At 49.9% G+C, this 19,233-nt stretch overlaps 1 protein-coding gene and 1 pseudogene across 3 annotated transcripts in view; one reads left to right on the top strand and one right to left on the bottom strand.

Moving 5' to 3' along the window:
• Positions 1 to 5,965, bottom strand: part of PXN (paxillin) — a 42,948-nt gene extending 36,983 nt beyond the window's left edge. For 2 of the 3 annotated variants that reach the window (XM_018061136.1, XM_018061137.1), the window contains exon 1: positions 5,824 to 5,949. In XM_018061136.1, coding sequence (XP_017916625.1) covers positions 5,824 to 5,836 — 13 coding nt within the window. In that variant the 5' untranslated portion in view covers positions 5,837 to 5,949. Of the gene's footprint in view, positions 1 to 5,823 lie in introns of all 3 variants that reach the window. The other variant, XR_001919366.1, reaches the window with a different exon arrangement.
• Positions 5,835 to 9,681, top strand: LOC102178382 (annotated as a pseudogene).

Genomic DNA, 19,233 nt, shown 5'->3' with positions numbered 1-19,233 from the left:
TGGGCCACTGGCGCTATGCTGGGCCTGGTCATCCACACGTTCTGCCTGCCCCTGGCCCAGCATCCATGGCCTCCCCGGAGAGGCCGGCCCTGAGCCCCACTGGTCAGGCCATCAGTCCATTAGTTGGGAGACTTATCTGGCAAGAATGGACGCTTGAGGCCAAATGTGAGGCTCCCAACAGGACTGCAACTGAAAAGGCAAAATGGGCCTGGGAGGCCATAGGGCTCCAGGCCTATCCCAGGTCAGGAGATGGTCTCTGGACACTTATTTATTTTATTTTACTTCATTGTTTTTATTTTGGTCACAGAGTGAGGCATGCAGTTTCTTAGTTCCCTGGCCAGGAACAGAACCCACGCCCCCTGCAGTGGAAGCTTGGAGTCCCACTCACTGGGCCATCAGGGCAGTCCCCCGGCCACCCCTTTGAAGCTGCTGGTTTGTCAAGATTTCTGGAAAAATTCAACTTCCTAATGCTTTCTCCTCCTCTCTCCCTCTCACAGGATTCCTCAGTTCTCCACCTGAAGGGTTTCTAAGGATTTCTTCCTCTGGAAGTGGCCTGGCTCCAAGCAGTAGCCAGGTGCAAACACCTAAACAAAGACAGGAGAGTGTACGGAGCTGGGGGCACAGAGGGCTTCTGACTCCAACCCCAAGGAGGAGAAGAGGGGGCGCGGAGCCTGCCCAGGTTCTCAGCGCCAGCTGCGCTGTAAGCTCGCAGCTCTGTATGAGGCTAACCGGTGAGTGGACAGGGGATGGTGAGAGAGAAGAGAGGTCCTCCACCGAGCAGGAGACACTGCCGTTAAGCGCCTGGCATCCTGTCCTGAGCACGGCATCCTTGAGAAAGAACCAACGAGACGCAGGAAGCCGCAGAGAACAGGAAAGGACGGACTGAAGAGAAAACGAGGGGACACCCCTGGCAGACCAGGGTTAAGACTCCACACCTCTACCACAGGGGACATGCGTTTGCTTCCTGAACTGAGATTCCGGCGTGCCGTGGGGTGGTGGCCAAAAGGAGAGAGAAGAGACTGGGGGTGTGGGAAGGGCGGAAAAAGATTTTAGCATTCTAGAAACAGAGACCAATCAAACCAGATCCAATCCAGATCAGGAACAGACGTGGAAAATGGGTTACAAGATTTAAATCCCATCCCTGCCACTCACGAGTTATAGAACTTGGGCAAGTGGGCCTCCATTTCATCATCTGTAAAATGGGTGGCAGTAATAGTAACAGAACCTGCACCTCGTAGGGCCAACATGATTCAATGAGACAATGCGGGTAAGGTGCCCAGCCCAGGGCTCTCACATAGTAAGTGCTCAATAAACATTACGGAAAGGGTTCTGCAAACACTGTATAAAAAAGCAGAAGTGTTCTACAGACGGCTGTGATCATGAATGAAGACACTGAGACCAGGACAACCCAGGGGAGGGAGGGAACGAGAGTGAAGTGGAAGGGAGTTTTTCTAGTCTCTGCCCTTGGAACTCGGAGAAGGCAATGGCAACCCACTCCAGTACTCTTGCCTGGAAAATCCCATGGACGGAGGAGCCTGGTAGGCTGCAGTCCATGGGGTCGCTAAGAGTTGGACACGACTGAGCGACTTCACTTTCTTTTTTCACTTTCATGCATTGGAGAAGGTAATGGCAACCCACTCCAGCGCTCTTGCCTGGAGAATCCCAGGGACGGCAGAGCCTGGTAGGCTGCCGTCTATGGGTTCGCACAGAGTCGGACACGACTGAAGCGACTTAGCAGCCGTTGGAACTAGAGAAAGACCTCAGGGAAGCTTTGGGAAGTCAGTACCCTCAGGCATGAGGATCCTGGGATGTTCCCTCAGGGGGACTCAAACCCACAGTGGCAGGGCTCTGGCCCACAGCAGCCTGAACCTCTCCCCACCAAGCTCTGGCTGCCCAACGGAAAGGGCACCTGCTGAAGAACCAAACACACCAGGGTCTGAGTGCCCACTCTGCACCTCACTAGCGCACAGCCTAGGAGGAGATCTGGGGCTGACGCAGGGCCCCCCGAGGAGCACACCATCACTCCATGGGCCACCCCTGCCACAAGCCCAGCAGCTGGGTGCCCTTGACCCTGCCCTAACACACAGAGGCACCACAGATGGGCGAGCCCAAAGTCCAGACTTTCCATGGAAACAGAGAGGCTCCGTAGCCTGGAATGCCCCAGGCAATTCCCCTGCTCCCCAGTACTCCCCCCTCCAAGGACAATGAGGCACTGTGTTCCAGAGGGTCAAGACTGCTGAGAAGCTGCAAGGAGACAGGTCCAGATCCCAGCGGCAACTGGGCATTGCCAACAGCTGGCTGCTCCCCCTGCAAGGGATGGGAATGGCAAAGCTATTGAGGCCTGAACCAGCCTACCTACTGCTACCCAGACCATATGGGACGATGGCCCCAGGGCAGAAGTTTAAAAGGTACCCAGCAATTACTCAGCAGGCCCCATGGCTCATTCCCCTGGTTGATTACCAAGCGCTTACTAACTCTTTAGGGCTTTCCCCGTGGGGCTTAGCCGCAAAGAATCTTCCTGCAGTGCAGGAGAGGGTAGTTTGATCCCTGGGTGGGGAAGATCCCCTGGAGGAGGGCAAGGCAACCCACTCTAGTATTCTAGCCTGGAGAATGCCCATGGACCGAGCAGCCTGGTGGACTAGGGTCCAGGGGGTTGGAAAGAGTCAGACATGACTGAGCATGCATGCATGTACTACCTTATTATGGAGATGATCAGGTCTGGAAGTGGATCGACCTGGGTTACAATCCCAGAGTCCCCACTGAACTTTCCTGACTCAGATTTCTGCGTGCATCAAGCAGGGATTAAACACGTCCCTCCAGGAATTGCTGTGATGATACCAAAGAGTGCTGAGTAGGATGCCTGGCTCCTATCAAACGCATGTGATCACTATTAGCCCCCAGCTGTGGTCACGGTCCCCATCCCCCCACCACCAAGCGCACTAAAAAACGTGAAGGAGGGGCGAGCAGAACATAACCAGAGTGCCTCTCCGTGTTGTGAGAACTCTGTCCAGGAAACTCCAGCCAGAACTGGAACACCGAGAACTCCCAGCCAAACCAGCATCTAAACAGTAATGAGGAAAGCCACCAGCAGCCACCCCGTAGCACAAAGCTGACAGAACACACAGGGAAGGGCAGGACGCTGTGTTTACTTGGATTTTTGCCCAAAGAGCTGTAACTTTGTAACTTATTAAACAAAGCATGGTGAGTTTGTCACTAAGAGCTACAGGGAGGGGAGGGGTCCCCAATTTTTTTTCTTTCAGACCAAAAAATAAAAAACAAAGTCACAGCACACACTCTGACCCCTCTAGACTTGCCACAGGTCAGACTCTTCTCTTTTAGGACCCAAGAGGCTCACAGCTGACAGCACTCTCAGGAGAAAAATAAAAACAAGAAGCTTGGCCTCTGGGTCCAGCCTAACTAAGGAAAACAGCTGACGGGCAGGGTGCTGAGCGGCCATCCAGACAGCTGATGGGGGCTGAGAGCAGAGGCGAATTCCTCTCTCCTCCTGCACGCCCCATTCCACCCACCCCAGGCTCCAGTCGGTCAGCCAGGCGTGGCTGGCCCCCTGGGAGCTTAGGCCAAGGAAGCCAGGCAGCCCAGATTCAGACAACTGAGGAGCCTCTGGGGGGAGGCAGGAGAAGTAGTTACAGGTGGCAGCCAGCACCTCTCTGAGACCCCGTCGTCAAGAAGAAAGGCCTCACGGTGCACAAAGCTGCAGATGTAGGAGCAAGGGGTTGGGCTTCCAGTCATGATTTTGTCATCTTACGACTGTGCAACCTTGAGCCAGTGAATCAACCTCTCTTGGCCTCAGTTTTCTCCAATTGTAAAAGGCCCGCAATACTGATAGCAGGGACCCCTAAGGGGCTCTTTAAAAAGAGTTACTGTGAAGACAGGACAGTTGAGGTGCAGGGAAATACTCCAGGAACAGCAAATCTAAATTCCTACAATCTGCTCTGCCAGGACACTTTCTTTCCTTTCAGAGACGAACTCAGTTTCCTGGCCCTAAATGGAAGACTGTCAGAGGACAGGAATTCCGGGCTTCAACAAGGAACTCTACAAAGACTTTCTCAGTCCTTCAAACAGCACGGGGCCTGTCTGGAAGCAATGGAACCCACACCAGCATTTCAGAAACTGTGACTCTGCTTGTGAGTTCCCACAGGGAAAACATTGAGACTTTCAGATCCTGATTCGAAAAATATCCCCCAGCCTCCTTTCAGTTCAGTTATTTTTACGTGAAAAAAAAAAAAAAATACCTGCCTGGAAGCCATGCCAACCTTGAGTGTGCTGGAAAAATGGGTGCCAAGCCTGACCCAAAGACAGAACTATGCTTGGCAGCCATTGTACTCTGCAAAACAGGCAGGACTACACACTCTCCCCAGCTCCAGGATCTTGGGGGTTAGGGGGTTGTGGAGGCACCCTGATCCCCGAAGAAAGCTTCTGGGAAGCAGTCACGCCCCAATCCTCCTCCCTGTTCCCTTGGAAGTCCAGTGCCTACAAATAACCAGTCTTAATTTAGTGCCCTGTGCAGCTCAGAGGAGGCCCGTCAGTCCTGTCTGATGAATCCACCCCTAGGAGCTTGAGACAGAGAAAGCATCAGCGGTCACACAAGCCACCCACAGTCCACAGAGGGAAGACAAGGCTCCTACAGAGAAGAAACTTTCCTCCCCCTCCTCAATCCCCTGGCTCAGGCTTTCCAGCTCCAGGCGTGAAGGGGAGGGAGGGAGAGTGAATCCTCCCACTTCAGGGTTCAGGGTGCTCAAGGCATTCCTAGAACCCCCAGCACCAAGCCCCCCGGGTTTAGTGTCTGGTCCCAAAAGATACTTTCTTCTGCCCAAACTCTAGATGAAGGCTGGACTGAAAAAAAATAGTTTGGGAGCTCCAGTCACATGAAAACAGTAAAACTCTGTTCTGGGCATCCTATCCTTACCTGAGTGGCTTCCCGCAAGGTACTACCAGCCTGGACAAGTTCAGAGATGGCCATACCTCGGGGGCCCACTTCCCACCTCATTCCCCTGGCAGTTCACCAGTCTGTCTCCCCAGCTTACGCTTCTAGGATGAGGCTGGTCTGTGATACGAAAGCGGAGAGGCTGGTCCACTGAGTGGCCAGGGCAGTGAAATGGACCCAGGGCCGTGAAATGGACCCAGGGCCTTAGTGGGGCAGAAAGGAGCCTTGTCTTTGTGAGGATGTGGTCACGGAAGCTCATCCCTAACCTGTGAATCTGACCTGTGAAATAAAAGCGGTAGTAGACTCGGAGGGGCTACCCTTGAGGTGCCGGATGTCCGTCTGTGAAGTGGGGGTGGTCCTCCAGGGGCTGGGAGCAGGCCCCGGCTGCGCGATCAGGCAGCTGATCCCCAAATTGGGTGTTTCAACTGTGCGATGGGGGTGGGGGAGCGCTGTGTGAAGTGAGGGTCCCGCAGCGGGGGAGGTGGTCAGGTCCCGCAGCGGGGGAGGTGGTCAGGTCCCGGCAGTGGGGGCCCGTCCCTGAGGCGGACCGGGCGGGTCCCTGACGAGCAAGCAGGTCCCTGAGGCTGAGCTGGGAGATGGGGGTGGATCCCCGAGGTCGGGGGGTCCGGAGGTGGGGCTGTCCTCGAGGCGAAGGGGTGGCGGCTGTGAGCAAGGCGGCTGGCCTGGCCTGGGACTCAGGCCCAGCCCGGGATCCTGTCCCGCCGAGCCGGGGCTGGCCGGAACCAGAGCCGGGACCCGGGCCGCAGCGGGTGGGATTCAGCCCGCCGCTCGCGCGCTCGCTCGCGCCCGCCCCGGCCCGTGGGCCCGGGGCCGCGCGCCCCTTGCTGCCTTCTCCCTCAGCCCCTCCAGTCACTCACCGAGGTCGTCCATGGCGGGGGAGCCGCGGGCGCGGGGAGCCGGCTCGGCGTCGCGCTCGCCGCCCGTCCCGCGGCCGCTCCTCGCCGCCGCGCAACTTTTCCGCCGCGAGCCTCGGCCAGGAACGGAACGCGCCGCCGCCGCCGCGCGCGCCCGCGCCCGCCGTACGGCCCGCCCCCGCGAGCACGCGCGCCCCGCCCCCGCCGCGCGCTCCGCCCGTCGGGGGCCCCCGCGAGGCTGCCGGCCCCGCCCCCTGCGCACGCTGGCCACGCCCCCTCCGCCGGCCCGCGAGAGCGCGCCCAGCCGGGGCGGCTGGCGCCTCTGGGCTGGGCGGCGGCGCCGCCTCGTGGCCAAGCCCGCAGGTGGGAGGCTCCCTGGTTTCCGGTGCTCTGTCAGTCTTTCTGTCTCACGGTCGCATGCCTGACTGTCTGGCTAACATATCCATCCGCCTGTCTGGACGCCTCACAATGTCACCTGTGTCTCTCCGTCCATCGGTCACTCACTTATCACACCAATGTTCACTGGAGAGTCAGATTTGTCCGCCCGTCCGTCTACGTCCATCTTTCAGTAAGTTGCCACCCCACCGAAGAAGACCCTAAATTAGTACCAGGTACTTCTTGGAAGGAAAGTTATGACCAACCTAGATAGCATATTCAAAAGCAGAGACATTACTTTGCCAACAAAGGTCTGTCTAGTCAAGGCTATGGTTTTTCCATGTATGGATGTGAGAGTTGGACTGTAAAGAAAGCTGAGCACAGAAGAATTGATGCTTTTGAACTGTGGTGTTGAAGAAGACTCTTGAGAGTCCCTTGGACCGCAAGGAGATCCAACCAATCCATCCTAAAGGAAATCAGCCCTGGGTGTTCATTGGAAGGACTGATGCTGAAGCTAAAACTCCAATACTTTGGCCACCTCATGCAAAGAGTTGACTCATTGGAAAAGACTCTGATGCTGGGAAAGATTGGGGGCAGGAGGAGAAGGGGACGACAAAGGATGAGATGGCTGGATGGCATCACCGACTCGATGGACATGGGTTTGGGTAGACTCCAGGAGTTGGTGATGGACAGAGAGGCCTGGCGCTGCGATTCATGGGGTTGTAGAGTCGGACACAACTGAGCGGCTGAACTGAAGGCTGGGGATGTTTGAAGGACCTTTCCTGGGGTCACCCTCTCGATCTGTGGCAGTGCAATCTCTCAGCCCAGCCTTTGAGGTCAGATTCAATATTGTCAGGGTTTGTTGTTGTTTAGTCACAAAGGCGTATCTGACTTTTTGTGACCCCCAAGGACTGGAGCTCGCCAGGCTCCTCTGCCCATAGAATTCTCCAGGCAAGAATACTGGAGTGGGGCCATTTCTTTCTCCAGGGGAATCTTCTCTTCCCAACCCAGGGATCAAACCCACTCTCTGGGGTCTTCTGCACTGGATTGTTTACTGCTGAACTACCCAGGGAAGCCCATTTTCAAGGTTATATATTCTTTAATTTTACACATATCTATTGTCCCTAGAAGGAGACTTCCAAAATTCTGGGCAGAGCAGAAAGGACCCCACCTTAGACCCTAAGGGAAGAACTACAAGGAGGTTACACCCAGTGCTGGGCATGGTTTCCTGAAACACCCCACTGCACCCCAGACCCCAGAGGGGCTTTGCTGTCACAGACTCAGAAATCATGTGATAGCACCACCTGCCGGTTTTTTTTTTTTTTTTCCCACCTGCCATGTATTGAGTCCCAGCACTATCAATAGAATGAACAGGCTGTGAGCTGGGTGCTTTCCGTGCTTTCTTGCATTTAATTCTGACCACAAGCCTAGGAAATGACCACTAGTATCCCCTTTTTCAGTTGGAAAAGTTAAGACCAGAGAGATCGAGTTACCCGAGGTCACGGAGCCAATAAGTGGGAAGACTGAGATCTGAACCTGAGAAGGCCTAGCTAAGGCCTCTGTAGGACACCTGCTACTCTGCCAGGTGAAACTATCGTCCTTAGACCAATCCCACAGCATACACGTGTCCCTGTTTCGAAGGTCTCAACCCCCTTTTTTTTTTAAGGTGGATCCACTATTTTTTAGTACTTATTTATTTATTTGGCTCTGTTGGGTCTTAGTTGTGTCATGTGGGATCCTTCGTTGTGGCTCTCAGGCTCTCTAGTTGGAGTGTACAGGCTTAATTGTTCCCTGGCATGTGGGATCCTAGTCCCCCAACCAGCGATCAAACCCAAGTTCCTTGCATTGCCAGGTGGATTCTTGACCTTTGAACCACTGAGGAAGTCCCTCAAACCTTTCTTTTCAAAGCAATATTCTCTGGAAAGGAAACATCAATTAAGCCAGCAATTATGCCTTTGGTGGGTAAAGTTCTAAGGAGGGGCTTCCCTGGTGGCTCATTCGGGGGAAAAAATCTGTCTGCAACGTGAGAGGTGGGTTTGATCTGTCAGGAAGATCCCCTGGAGAAGCGAATGACTACTCACTTCAGTATTCTTGCCTGGAGACTCCCATGGACAGAGGAGCCCAGCGGGCTACAGTCCATGGGGTTGCAGAGTCAGACATGACTGAGTGACTAAGCACACCAACTTGAATGTTCTAAAGAGAACTGAGGCTTTGCGGCTCAGTGCTATGACCTTGGACATTCAGTCCCTTACCTGGGATTTCCTCCTCTCGGGACTCCCATCCCCAAGCCATCAGTCTTGGTTAATTCAAACCAGGTTTTCTCATACTTCCTCAAGATGAACTGATGTTGCCTCTCCTCGCTACCCAGACTGGGGTCCATATGGCACTGTTCTGGATTCCCATTGTAACTTAAAGGGAAACTTTCACCATATCCAGAGCCCTTGATGTCCTGCAAATAAGGAGGAGCCCTTGATGTCCTCAAATTCCTTTCATCAGGAACTCACTTGTGTGTGTGTGATCAGTCACTCAGTCATGCCCAACTGTTTGTGACCACATGGAGCTCGACAGGCTCCTCTTCCCATGGAATTTTCTAGCAACAATACTGGAGCGGGTTGCATTTCCTCCTCCAGGGGACCTTCCTGACCCAGGGATCTTACCCGCATCTCTTGCTTCTCTTGCATTGCAGGCAGATTTCTTTACCACTGAGCTACCAAGGAAGGGAAACCCACTTAGGTGGCACCAACTTTAACTTTCAAATGAAACAGCATGTCTACAAAAGGAAAAGTCATGACGTCTACATCATAAATCTGAAGAGAACCTTGCAGAAGCTTCTGTCGGCAGCTCATGCCATCATTGTCATTGAAAGCCCAGTGGACATCAGCGTCATTTCCTCCGAGAATACTGGCCTGCGGGCTGTGCTGAAGTTTGCTGCTGCCACTGGAGCCATTCCTATTGCTGGCTGCTTCACTCTTGGAAACTTCACTAACCAGATCTAGGCAGCCTTCCAGGAGCCAAGGCTTCTGCTCGTTACGAATCGCAGGGCAGACCACCAGCCTCTCACAGAAGTCTCTTCACCTGCCTTCCATTGATCTATGCGACACAGACTCTCCTCTCTGCTCCGTGGCCCCAGCCATCACGTGTGACAATGGAGCTCACTCAGTGGGTCTGACGTGGTGGGCGCTCGCCAGAGAAGTTCTGCGAATGCATGACGCCATCTCCTGTGAACACCCTGGAAGGTCATGCCCCATCTTTCCTTCTATGGAGATGCTGACAGGGACTGAAAAGGAAGAGCGGGTGGCAGCTAAGAAGGTTGTGACCAAGGAGGCATTTCAGGGTGAATGGACCGCTCCAGCTCCTGAGTTCACCGATGCTCAACCTGAGGTGGTGGACTGGTCCGGAGGTGTGCAGGAGCTCTCTGGGCCTATTCCACAGTTCCCCATGAAGACTGGCCTGCAGCTCCCACCACTCAGGCCACTGAATGAGTAGGAACAACCACTGTGGTTGTTGAGGAATAACCACAACAGGCTTAAGCTGTTCTTCTACCAACTTTTTTTTTTTTGGCTGCACTGGGTCTTAGTTGCAGCGTGCAGAATCTTTAGTTATGGCATGCAAATGCTTAGTTGCAGCATGTAGGACCTAGTTCCCCAACCAAGGATCAAACCCAGGCCCCCTGCATTGGAAGCACAGAGTCTTAGCCACTGGACCACTGGGTGGGGGTGGGTGGGAAGGTTTCCACAAACTCTTTAAATGGAAATAGGTTGATGGAAAATAAACATTCTCTAAAAAAAAAAAAAAGGACATTGACAGGACACGGATGGACAGTGCTGCCAAAACTGAATTCAGGGTCCCCACGGTGAGAAGACAACCTCCCAGAAGGCGGAGGCACCTTGGGGCCACTCCATGGCCAGGGTTGCCGAGGGCCTGCTGGTCCATGGAATGTCTGTCTCTTCGTGTGGTTGTTCTCTCCATGTTCATGGCTCTGGATGCCTCTTCCTGTCCCAGCCCACGGGCCCCTCTGCTCAGGAATGTAGGGTAGAGGTTAAGTACACAGCTCAGTGGACTGAGAAAGGCCCAATTCCAGTTATCTTCCTTGATGGTGGTGAATCTCGGTCCATTTTACTCTTTGCATCTGTTTCCTCCTCTGCAGAAAGTAGATAAATAATAGGTACCTGTCAGAGTCATCATAGGATTAAACAAGATACTACACATTGACACCTTGGTATATCCCTGGCCATCAACAAGCACTGTCTAACTCAGGGATCAGCACGCCGTGCTCAGTTGCTCAGTGGTGTCCAAGTCTTTGTAATCCCATAGACTGTAGCCTACCAGGCTCCTATGTCCATAGGATTTTCCAGGTAAGAATACTGGACTGGGTTGCCATTTCCTGCTCCAGGGAACTCAGGGCATATTCCCTAGAAACAAAATGCAATGTATGTAATTAAAAATTTTCTAGTAGCCGCATTGAAAAAGATCAAAAGAAATAGTTAAAATGAATCTTAGTATATTTTATCTAACCCAGTCTATCCTAAATATTTGTTACCATTTCAACTTGTAATCAATACAAAAATATCAGATAGCTCATTTCTTTTTTAATAAGAAGTCTCTGAAATCACATTTGCATGTTACATTTACCCCACATTTCATTTCCACTAGCCACAGTCCTAGGACTCAAGAGCCTCTTGTTGGCTAGTGGCTACCACCCAGGACGGCACAGATTTAAATGTTAGCTGGCATCATTATTTGGGGGAGTGGGGAGATTTCAACATAAAACCCATTTTCTCAGAAAACAATTCCTTGGCCTGGTAGACTATGTCAGGGCTCCTGTGATTATGACCTGTTTTTAGCACTCCTCATAATTGTACAGTTGACTCTTGGAAAACACTGGTTTGAACTGCACAGGTCCACTAATAAGCAGGTGGGTTGTTTTTTTTTTTTTTTTTTTTGCTGCTTGGCTTGCAGAATCTTACTTCCCTGATTAAACCTGTGATCTGGAAAGTGAACACCCCGAAGAATCCTAACCACTGGACTGCCAGGGAATTACAAAGTTATTACAAAGGATTTTTTGTAATAACAAAAAATTACAAAGGATTTTTTTTTAACAAATGTAGATAGTACTACAAGACCTGAGATTAATTGAATTTGTGAATGCAGAACCGGAGACACAGGGCTGACTATGGCAGTTAAGCATCTAAGGATTTTGGAATATTGGGGCTCCTGGAACCAATCATAGACACCAAGGAACTGTAATGAAATACGGACTTGCTTGCATCTGTCTGTCTTCTCCTAGATTCTAGGCTACAGGAAGGCAAAGGCCAGGTTTGTCTCATTCACTGCTCTACCCAGTGCCTAGCATGGGGCACAGGATATAGTAAGTGCTCAATAAAAATATATTGTCTGAATAACATCTATTAATTGAATGAATTAAATTTACCACCGCACTGGGCTTCCCTGGTGGCTCAGAGGTTAAAGTATCTGCCTCCAATGCGGGAGACCCAGGTTCGATCCCTGGGTCAGGAAGATCCCCTGGAGAAGGAAATGGTAACCCACTCCAGTATTCTTACCTGGACAATCCCATGGACAGAGAAGCCTGGTAGGCTACAGTCCAAGGGGTCGCAAAGAGTCAGACATGACTGAAGGACTTCACTTTCACTTAATTGATGTTGGGAATAAAGAGGGGATGTGTGTGTATGTTAGTCACTCAGTCATGTCCAACTCTTTGCGATCCCATGGACTGTAGCCCGCCAGGCTCCTCTGTCCATAGAATTTTCCAGGCAAGAATACTGGAGTGGGTTGCCATGCCTTCTTTATGGAGATCTTCCCAGCCCAGGGATCGAACCTGCCTCTCCTGTGTCTCCTGCATTGGCAGACAGGGTCTTTACTGCTGCACCACCTGGGAAGCCCAAAAAGATCCCTGTGGTGATGGTTTAGTTGCTCAGTCATGTCCGACTCCTGTGACCCCATAGACTGTACCTCGCCAGGCTCCTCTGTCCATGGGATTCTCCAGGCAAGAATACTGGAGTGCGTTGCCATTTCCTTCTCCAGGGGATCTTCCCAACCCAGGAATAAACCCAGGTGTCCTGCATTGCAGGCAGGTTTCCATAATTCCCCCCAAATTAATGACCAGTTGTAGATTCTTATAGACCATTGTTTTTCACACATATTGAGAACATTTATTACTTAGCATGTGGGAAACACCTGTTAAGTCATTTACATTATTATCTCATTTAATCCTTGCAAAGATCCAATGGGAGTTCTATGCCTGTTTTCCAGGCCAGGAAACTGAGGCTCATAAATGAAGCCACCTGCCCTATGTCACACAGGTACGATGTGGCAAAGCCGGGATTCAAACCCAGGACCATCTGACTTCAGAGTCTGGGTCATAGCTCCTGAAGGGAGGCTTGGGGATTGTGTCACACCCCTCAGCAAGTTTAAACTTCCCCAGAAGGCTTGGACACAGTGCCTTGAGAAGGCTCTGCTATTCCTGAATTTGAGGGGCCACCCCCCCCCACTCCCCTAGGGCAGAAAATGGGGAAACCCACTTCAGTATTCTTGCCTGGAGAATCCCATGGAGAGGGGAGCCTGGCAAGCTATAGGGTCCATAGGGTGGCAAAGAGTCAGACACAACTGAAACTTAACATACATGCGCCCTCCACTCACTGTCCTGCTTAAAACCTTGCTGACACCAAAATAAAGCCCAGTGACTCCCCAGGACCTCTGACCTCATTGGAGGATCCAGGGCAAGGTATCTTCTCCTCAACTCTCCTTTCTCAGCTCCGGTCACAGGGAATGACTTTCAATTCCCCCAAGAGGCCACATTCTCCTGGCTCCAGACCCCTGCTGATAACTTGGCTGAAATACATTCTGTCCTCTTTCTCCTAGCTAACTTCTCTCTTCCCTCATTTCACAGCTCAACCACCCCCTCCTCCAGGAAGCATTCCCTGACCACCACCCAGGCTTGGATAATTGATCCTACAATACCCACCAAAGTATATAACCATGTCAAGCACTACAGGGAGCCTTTTCCCTATATGATCTCATTTAACACTCACAAAATCTCTACAGCACTGGCACATCAGAATGATCTGGAAAGCTTTATAAAAAAAATTTTCTTTTGCCCCAGAACTAACAGTCAGAAATTCTGATTGAGTTGACCCAGAATGTAGCCTGGGTATCAGGATTTGTTAAAAGTTCCCCAGATGAAATTTTAAATGCTCAGCCAGGGTGGAGACCCGCTGGCTTCTGAGATAAATGTGATGACTCCGACACACCTTTTTCAGCCAGGAAAACTGAGGCACAGAGAAGTTAAGTAAGCAGCCTAAGGTCATGCAGCTAGTGAACGGTGGAGCAAGGATTATACACATATGTATATGTAATTTAATTAATTTATTTATTTTTAGCTGTGCTGAGTCTTTGTTGTTGTGCAGGCTTTTTCCTACTTCTGGTGAGCCGGGGCTTCTCTCTAGTTGTAATGTACTCATTGAGGTAGCTTCTTTTGTTGCAGAGCACAAGCTTTAGGGAGTGCAGGCTTCAGTAGTTGTGACACTTGGGCTCAGTAGTTGTGGCTCCCAGGCTCTAGCGCACAGACTCAATAGTTGCGGTGCCCGGGCTTAGTTGCTCTGCGGCATGTGGGATCTTCCCAGAAAGTGAAGTCGCTCAGTCGTGTCCGACTCTCTGCAACCCCATAGACGGTAGCCTACCAGGCTCCTCCGTCCATGGGATTTTCCAGGCAAGAGTACTGGAGTGGGTTGCCATTTCCTTCTCCAGAGAATCTTCCCGACCCAGGGATCGAGCCCGGGTCTCCCGCATTGGAGGCAGACGCTTTACCATCTGAGCCACCAGGGAAGCCAGACCAGGAATCAAATCCAGATCAATCCCTGTCTCCTACATTGGCAGGCATATTCTTTACCACTGAGCCACCAGGGAAGCCCTGGAGCAAGGATTTGAACCCAGAAAGTCTGTTTTCAAAGCTTCATGGAAAAAAAAAAAAATCAGTTGGTCTCAGCTCATTTTCCCAGTGATGAAGAAATGGGAGCCAGCTCCCTTCTGAGACAGACACTGAGGGCCCCTCGGGCATGGGATATTTCTAACCAAGAGAAGCCAGTGATTTCTGCAGCCAGTCTGCAGTGACTCGAACACTGGAAAGATTGTTTCGGGGTTTATGGACCCTCTCGCTGCTGAAATAGTCCTCTGAGTCCAGCCTTCCGTCCCCTGAAGCCAGTAGGTCCAGGCTGGCTCAGGCGACAAGGGTGGAGGGGGTGGGGTGGGGATTGGCTCCATCTGGAACCGATGTTTCCAAGCATATTTCCATACATGGTGGAAGGGGAGAGGGTCAGGATTACCTCACCCAACTCAGCCCCTTCTCCCTGCTTTCTGCCCGGAAAGGAGAACAAACAAGTGTTGGAACTGGATATGAATTCACCCTCCTCCTCTTCCCCTCCCTAACCCAGAAGAGTCCTGTGAAAGCTGCAGGACATGTCCAAACACACACATCGAACATTCTCCAGACGCTCTCCTGTGTGGCTTTGTGGGAGGATTCACTGGTATAGTGTTGGGGGAACCCAACTTGGGGGCACCTCTTAAAATGCAAAATATGGAGAATTCCCTGGTGGTCCAGTGGTTAGGATGCCACGCTTTCACAGCTGAGCGTGCCCTTGCAGTGCAGCCCAAGGAAAATTAAAATGCAAAATGTGGGAATTGCCCTGGTGGTTCAGTGGTTAGGAATCTGCCTTCCAATGCAGGGGAGGAGGATTCTATCCCTTGTTAGGGAACTAAGATCCCACACTCTGCGCAACACAAGGAGAAGCTCGGGTGCAGCAGCAGACCCAGCGCAGCTAAAAAAAAAAAAAAAAAAGAACTACTAAATAAAGTTCTAAGAAAAATAAATAAAATGCAAAATATGAATGGCTTTTGTGCAAGCAATCTCGTCTACAGAACTTCCCCTAGAGATAGTTTACTGGGAGGCAGAATTCCCCCCAAAATACCCCATGAGTTGGCAAAGATGCACATTCAAGGATGTTCATCACAGCATTGCTCATCATTGGAAAAAACTGGCAACCACCCAAATGTCCATCCATAGGGGGCTGGTGAGCTGAAGTGGGATGTATCTATATGGGAAATGGGAAGAGGAGAGCAATGTGCTGACATGGAAAATAGGTCCACCATCTCAGTTTAGCAGAAAGAAAAAGGAAATAGTAGAACTAGATGTGGGATTCCCCAGTGGCTCAACCTGTCTCCAAAGCAGGAGATGCAAGTTCGATCACTGGGTCAGGAAGATCCCCGGGAGGAGGGCACAGCAACCCACTCCAGTATTCTTGCCTAGAGAATCCCATGGACAGAGGAATCTGGCGGGCTACAGTCCATGAGGTCGCAAAGAGTTGGACACAACTGAAGCTACTGAGCATGCACACACACAGAACTGAATGTAGAGTATAATCCAATGTTTTTAATAATTAGGCTGACACATAGATAGAACAATTTGGAGGAATAATCTCACCTATCTGTGGCTGTTTCCTCTAGTCCTGGAGGTGGAATTATGGTGATTATTGACTGTCCCTGCTGTATATATATATATACGCATATATATAATATCTGGATTTGATATACCAACATGCAGTAATTTTATTACTAGATAAAAGTTAGATAGTGAAACAGAAACTTATGTGAAAATCAAATGGATCCACTTGAAAATGTGTTCATTTTATGTTCTGTGAATTTTACTTCAATTTCAAAGTCATTGTAACTCAAACTACCCAAAGAAAAATTCCAGTAGAGCTGAGAGCAAAATATTACATGTATGTTCCATGAATTTTACCTTTAAATAAAACACACTGGGGTTTTCCTAGTGGTCCTGTGGTTAATTCAGGAGATAGTGGTTCAATCCCTGGTCCGGGAAGATCCCGCATGGCTCAGGGCAACTGAGCCCGTGCGCCGCAACTACTGAGCTTGTGCTCTGGAGCCAGGAGGCTGCAGCTACTGAGCCCATGTGCAGCAACTACTGAAGCCCTCACGCCCTACAGCCTGTGCTCCACAGCAAGAGAATCCATCGCAATAAGAAGTCTGCGCACACACCTAGAGGGTAGTCCCCACTCTCCGGAAGTAGAGAAAGTTCAAGTGCAGCAATGAAGATCAAGCACAACCAAAAATAAATAAATAAGTATTTTTAAGAAATCACTGTTTTGCTTTTCAGCATTGTTTTGTTCATATTATTGGTGCTCGTTCTATGCTTTTCTTTCTTGTAATTGCTTATAAATAAGTCATTACTTACTTGTTATTATGAATTCCAAGAAAATCACACACACACACACACAATCACGTGTTTGCTAGAGTATCATCTGACTTTATAATCAACACAAAATTTGCCATGGGAGGGAGCATTCTTGTTTTGTCTCTTCCAGACCTGTTTTGACACCCAGGTTAGCCATCTTGGCACCCAACTAGGGTGAAAAGAAATGGTTGGAGTGCATTTGCAGACCACGCTATCATAGATATTTTTAGCTCCTTGAAATTTCAGTCTTTCGGTAGCACATGTTGGCTCCTCTTGTAGTTCCCACATTTGGGATGCCCCTTTGGCAGCAGTCACTGACCCCCTCTTTCCATCAATTCTGATACATTTGGGTCAATTAAGGACTCTTCTTCCCTTTTCTGGGACCACAGGGTATTCCTTGGTCTTACCAAACCTTCCCTGGGTTCCAGAGAAGTGACGTTAATTTATCTTACTTAGCCATATTTTTATGACTGGTCAGAAAGTGGTTTAAAGGCATGGTTGTGGAAAGAAAAGGGCTTTTTTAGTACCAAACAGTTCCTATGTCAAGGATCGTTCATTCCACAGATTACTGACTACACAGGGGAAAGTGCACGTTTACAACAGAGAGAGAGCAGTTACTGCTTACCCTGGCATTTAAATTCAGCATTGATTATAGTGGCAGGTGTAATACCAAGTTCACAAGGCCATCTCTAAAATCCTGTTGAATCAAATCAAGCTGTGGTCTTGGTTACAGGAAATAAGGGGAACACAATCGGTGAAGCTGGAATGTGAGAGTTAGATAACTGTCTTCGGCTTTTTAAAAAAAAATCACTGTCATGAAGGAAAGAAAAAAAGGCAGAGGGACTTGCTGAGTTGGTTTTTTTTTTTTTTGCTATACAATAGGTCCTTGTTGGTTATCCATTTTAAATATAGCTGTGACCTTCCCAGAGTCACTGCTATCCCTTCCCCTTCGTTGCTGGGATTTTTAAGAACTGTAGATGGAAAATAACATGCAAACGAAAGCCACTCTGGAAGATAATTTGGCAGCTTCTAAAAAAACTAAACATGCAACTGACTATACAACCCAGAGAATTAAAAAAAACTTATGCTCAGAGACTTCCCTGATGGTCCAGTGGATAAAAATTCGCCTGCCAAGGCAGGGGATTGGGGTTTGATCCCTGATCCAGGAAGATTCCACAGGCTGCGGAGCAACTAAGCCTGAGAGCCACAACTCCTGAGCCTGTGTGCCCTGGAGCCTGTACTTCACAAGAGAAGCCATTGAAATGAGAACACTGCACAACACAGCAAAGAGCAGTCTCCACTTTCCAAAACGAGGGAAAGCCCCTAGTGCAGCAACAAAGACCCGTCACAGCCAAAACCAAAATTTGCTCACACAAAAGCTTGTACAGGAATACTCTTAGCAGCTTGATTTGTGATAGCAAAATACTTGGAACAAGCCAGTGTCCTTCCACAGGTGAATGGTTGAACAAACCCTGGTACTTCCATTAATGGAAAACTATTCAACAAGTGAAAGGAATGCACCAGTGATACAGGCAACAACCTGGACGGACCGCAAGGACATATTTTTTTTAGAAAACAGTCAGTCTCAAAAAAAATTACACACTGTAGATTCTGTTCATATAAAATTCTAAGAAATGAAAACAAATCTATAGTGACAGCAGCAGGAGGGGGCTAGTGGGGAGAGATGCTGGGGAGGCTTGGATTGCCAAGGAACACCAGGAAACTTTGGGGAGTCACGGATATGTTCACCAGCTGGTTTGCAGAAATGGTATCATGGGTGTACATGTTTTTTAAAATCATCAATTTGTACACTTTAAATATGTGCAGTTTATTGAATATCAATTATCCCTTAATAGTGCTGCTTGTAAAAAAGAAAAAAGGAATAGCAAGATGATTTCTGTGAGAATTAAGTGAAATAAAGCATATTAAGCACTTTGTGTGGAGTCTGGGATATGAAGTAAGTGCTTCACGTGGAGTCTGCCACACAAGTCAGTGCTCAATAGTTGTTGCTGTTGGATCTTGGCTGGTCTCCTGGATGATTCCATCACATGTCCCTGTTTATTTTCTTTATAACATTGAAATAATCTGTAATTATCTAGTTCATATTTTTTTTGTGGTCTGTCTCAAGACTCTGAGCTCTCTGAAGCAGAGAAGAGTCTGATGACACTGGGGGGTTCCCCCCCCACTTGTTCCTCCTCCCCCCTCTGACACACCTGGTGCTGCTTTGAACCAGTAGATGCTGGCCCACCATCTCCCCGCTTAAGCGGCATCCTTTTGCTAGAGGCCAGAGAAATGATTCATAAGTGGGGGCCTAAGCAGGTCAAGGATCTGCCATGGCAGGGGTAGGATTCCTGAGGCCTTCTGTTCATAGACACGCCTGGCTTCCTAAGAGGACAAAACTAGTTGTAGCCACTACAGTGGAAACCAGCATCCCTATTAAGAGTAAGGAGACTTGGTTCCAAGAGCAGCTCTGCCTGGGACTCCATAGTGGGACCTGAACAAGTCTATTGTGTCCATTCACCTCCTCTTCGTTTTTTGTTTGTTTTTTTTTCTTTAAATATATGTATTTATTTATTTGACTGCACCAGATCTTAGTTACAGCATGTGATTTGTGTTGTGGCATGCGAGATCTAGTTCCCTGACCCGGGATTGAACCCAGGCCCCCTGAACTGGGAGTAAGTGTTAGTCGCTCAGTCATGCTCGATTCTTTGGACCCCCACGGACTGCAACCCACCAGGCTCCTCTGTCCATGAGATTGTGCAGGCAAGGATACT

Source organism: Capra hircus, chromosome 17, assembly GCF_001704415.2.
Source record: "Capra hircus breed San Clemente chromosome 17, ASM170441v1, whole genome shotgun sequence".
Lineage (NCBI taxonomy): Eukaryota > Metazoa > Chordata > Mammalia > Artiodactyla > Bovidae > Capra > Capra hircus.
The sequence above is the reverse complement of the archived record's forward strand: the minus strand, read 5'-3'. Positions and strand labels throughout refer to the sequence as shown.